Consider the following 4,626-nt stretch of genomic DNA (forward strand, 5'->3'; position numbering starts at 1 on the left):
GTGTGGTGTTTTCACATACAATTTGAAACATTTCATCAAACTGGTTAACATAGCCTTCATGTCATTTACCTAGTTATTGTGTCAAAACGTTCATATTCTACTCTTAGAAAGGTTCACTTGTACCCTTGTAAGATAAACCACAGAAGTGATCCCTCCAATCCCCTTCCCTCCACCCATTTCCCCCCTCCCCTCTACCTCCCCCTCCCTACAAAATTATTTCTTGACACAATTACTGCGGACCCAGGCAGGACCCCATACTAGAAGTTGCATATTTCCTCGAAGTTAAACATAATCATCTTTTGCTTAACTAGACTTTAAACTCGAGTGTCCAGTAAACTAAGTATGATACATATTCCATCTCAAATATTCCAACATGGTTCATGTACACAAGCAAGTATCTTTTCATTCCACCTTCAGAGAAAGGCACCTGCATGTGTCACAGTATTCACTCTTGATGCAGATGTTGACCTCTGCAAATTATCAACTATAACTTACCTTTTCTTCTTACCAACTATTGTGGTTTTACATGCAGTTATTACACAATATTTTCCCCTTCACATAACTCTAGTTTATATTTTTATGGGGTGAGTTTTTCATGTATTTTGCTAAAGGTTTGCTAAAGGTTTTAGCCCAATCTTTTAGGATGTTGCCTTATTTATAATAGACATTTAATAGAGATTTTTGACTGAATGAATGAATCTTTTCTTTCTCTTGGTTTCAGCTGACTTGGTTTCACTATATGCCCTATATTTATTTTTTCTTAAGCTTGCTTTATCCAAATAACAGGAAAAATGGAGGTAAAATTCTTTAATATACCTTCTTAGTGACGTGATTTAAAAAGCTGAGAGATTCTCAGTCTCACACTCCTAATATAAGGGAGTTAACCAAATTGGCTTTATCATCTAGAAGTTGGAGCAACATGTGATTGATTTCACAGGCTTTTTTACCCAATCCTATTCAAGGAATGAATGAGGTAGGATTTGTCCCTTGACTGAAATATTAGAAAAGGCTCCCAAATAGATTGTCTTCGATGGCAAAAAAAAAAAAAAAATTTAAAAGTTCAACTCAAACTGGATTCAGTAAATAAACAGGAAAAGCAATCCATAATCTCTAATATCTAAACGTACATGAGAACATCAAGTTACGATCTGCAGGTGAATCGTGGCTGATAGGCTGAGATCACCAGTGGTTCAGTGCAGCTGCTTTCTTAGCTATTCCTTCTGTCTTTCAACTTCATCATCTGCCTGGTTTTCCTCATAGTAGTTAAAATGGAGAGCAAAGTTACAGTTATTTATTTTTTTCTTGCCTCTGCAAAGTAGCATAATAATAGGAATCTGTGTATTGACAATATATTGTAGAAGTTAGACTTGGATTCTTCTCCTAAGTTTTGTAACTGTTGAGAGAAAACCAGAAAAAATGGTGATACTAGCAGCAGTAGCTATGTCTCTTTGACCTATTGATTTCAGTTTTGTCATGTGTTCTTGAAGTTAATGATTTTAGTGACAGTCCCATGAGTATTTCAAACTTGCTAATAATTTTGAGGGATGCAATTTCTTGAATTAAATTTTGTTCTTAAAATAATTATAGAATTGTATGTTCTCTGCATTAATTTTTAACTGAATCCATATTTAAGTAATATTTAGAAAAAATTAACTGGCATAAATATTTTATTAAAGATATGGGATTGAACTATACATCTAATAAAGGCAACAGAATTTCTGCTTCTGGTTTGACTGAATCAAGTCCCTAGAAGACCAACACTATTGAAGAAAACAACTACAAACTCTGGGAAAAACACAATGGGCACTAGGGACAGAATAAATCCAGCCAGATTCTGGAGTTGTAGTCAACATTTGAAAGAAGATTAGGTACACAGAATGAGTATCTCTTTGATATGGTTTTTCCTCTCAACAAAGATCATAATCAGCACTTTTGTGAAAGGCTAAAATATAAAAAGAAAACCAACAGACCCTTTGGCATAAAAAACTAGAGGGCATAATTCAGTTTAAAGTAACCAGATCTACTAAACATAATGAGAAAATCCTAGAAATAGGAAAAGCCAGAGAGAGAACTTCAAATTCTATTTATTATTTCAGCCAAGCCTATGACCAACCCCAAACTACATATGCATGGATATATCCAAGGCATTCCAGAAATATAAAAGAATTAAACTGATAAACCAGAAACATACGGCCCATTCTAAGGAAAGAAGGCCATCAAGGTAGATTTAATGCAATATAATTCAATGTTGAAATTAGTAGGCCAATATTTTAAAATGGCAATGATAACTATGCCCAATTACATAAAGGAAACGGTGTCTATAATAGACGAGTATATAGGAAATCTTGTAAAAGAAATAGACACTAAAAAATGACTCACAGAGAAATCATACAACCGAAAATACATTGACTGAAAAAAAAAAACCTGTAATAAATGGTTTAAGCAACAGAATGGATAAAACATAAAAAAGAAACAGCGAATCTACAAACAGATTAATAGAAGTAATACAATGTTGAAACAATGGGAAAACAATGAAAATAAAGATTAACAGAACCTCAAGTGCCTGGGGAACTATATAAAATTACCTAGTACATGTCTAGTTGGAGTTACAGAAAGAAATAAGCTAAGAAATAAAGAAGAAAATTTATTTTAAAAAATAATGGCCAAAATTTCTTAAAAACATGAATTTACCGTGTCAAGAATCTTAAAAAATCTCAAGCATGATAAGTATAAAGAAAATTATGCTTAGACATATTGAAGTCAAACTGCTAGAAATAAAAATTAAAGAGAAATAAAATTAAAGATGTAGTTGCCTTTCAGTTCAAAAATCCTTCATTTATCCAGATTGTGTTATTGGAATATTACCCCTTGCCATCTGACACTACCTTAAACTTTGTCAGTAGAATGTGATTTAAAAAACATCCAAATGAAAATGGGCCCTTTCCCCACTTCTGGCATGCTTTCTTCTGTCTAGAGCTGCCATATGTGGAGTCTATAACAAATGGGACACCCAGTGACATTTTCTCCTGAGTAGTTTCAGCAGTACCATTCTCAGAGGCATTTTCTCAGAAGGCTCTAAACTGAAAGAATCTTCCCACGGATAGTGTCAGCCAGTACAGCAGAGGATGACTTCTTCTCATATATTTGTATTTAATTAAAAAATATTGCAAAGAGGATGGTTATTTCAGCTCAATTCACAATTGCCAAGATGTGGAATTGACCCAAGTGCCCATCAACCCATGAATGGATTAACAAACTGTGGTTTACATATACCGTGAGTACTACTGAGCCATAAGAAAAGATAGAGACTTTACATATTTTATATTTACCTGGATGAAGTTGAAACACATTCTTCTTAGTAAAATATCACAAGAATGGGTGATAAAGTACCCAATGTACTCAATACTAATATGAAACCAATATATAAACAACTTCATGCCCACATTAAAGGAAAACACTAGTATAGTCTAGCAAGAGGAAAGGGAGAGGTGAAAGAGGGGAGGGAGAAGGGGGAGGGTAATTGGTGGGATCTCACCTGATGTGCACAATGTGAAGGTGTTCAGCATGTCCCCAGGTAAAGGGCTCAACTACAACTTGAACTTTACCTTATAAATGAAAACAATGTAACCTATACATTTGTAACCCTCATATCAATCTGAAATTTTAAAAAACATTTTTTTAAAAAAAGTATTGCAAGGAGGAATAATAAAATAAACAAAAAAACTCATAATTTGCAATTATTTATCTCTTCAAATAAGCAATAGTATACAATATCAACATAATTCAGAAACAAGTTGAAGGATGTACATGACATAGGACAGAAATTATCACCAATAATCTTTTGTTTCTCTCTCATATTTAAGAAAATCTATATCTTGACCATGGTAGGGTTACATGTGGTTACATATATGGCAAAACATTAAACTACACACTTAAAATGGGTGCATTTTATCATATATAAATTAGGCCTTAATATATTTAGTTAAGAGAGGAAACAAATGAACCTCACACCGTACATGAGAGTGAATGCTATAAAAATACTAGATGCAAATAAAGGGTGGCCTCAAAGTTTATGTGCAATTTATTGACCACCCTGTATAATAGTCCTTCATTGATTTTTAACAGCTCCCTAGAGGTTTGTGATAGCATCAAGGGTCCCTCACAGCTCAGACTGTGGTGCCTGCAGAAGGGGCTTGGACTCCCAGGACTCTCTCCTCTTGTCCTTCCCCAAATGTAGATGCCTCTCCCAGGTAACCTCTCCATCTTTCAGGATGGCTTACCTGCACCTTCATTTTGAATGTCCCCAATTGCTTCTCCAGTGATTTACAATGCTCTTCCAAGGCCATTTATAGGTGGACATCCTGCTGCAACTTCTGATTCTTTCCTTGAGAGCTGCTTCTAGTCTGCCATCTTGCTTTCCTCCTTAAATTACTTTTAAATTATTAAATTATATTAGCTATTCATATATGCTAAATTAAATTTGTTTGTAAGATGTATATATTGTGAATATTCTACCTATGTCTGTGGCTTATATTTTATTATCTCAATAGTTTTGTAATGGGGGTAATATTTTAAGTTTGATTAAATTTAATTTATAATCTTTTTCTTACACTTAATGCTCCTGTG

The 4,626-nt window shown here is 33.9% G+C and overlaps 1 protein-coding gene across 1 annotated transcript in view; it reads right to left on the reverse strand.

Annotated features, from left to right (window-relative positions):
• The window catches only part of LOC100962900 (olfactory receptor 10R2-like), an 8,899-nt gene extending 4,553 nt beyond the window's left edge, over positions 1–4,346 (reverse strand). The window contains exon 1 of the mRNA XM_012808495.1: positions 4,281–4,346. Within this exon, the coding sequence (XP_012663949.1) occupies positions 4,281–4,346 (66 nt within the window). The remainder of the gene's footprint in view (positions 1–4,280) is intronic.
• Between the last annotated feature and the right edge of the window lie 280 nt (positions 4,347–4,626).

Source organism: Otolemur garnettii, unplaced genomic scaffold (assembly GCF_000181295.1).
Source record: "Otolemur garnettii isolate 467f Iridium unplaced genomic scaffold, OtoGar3 scaffold00091, whole genome shotgun sequence".
NCBI lineage: Eukaryota > Metazoa > Chordata > Mammalia > Primates > Galagidae > Otolemur > Otolemur garnettii.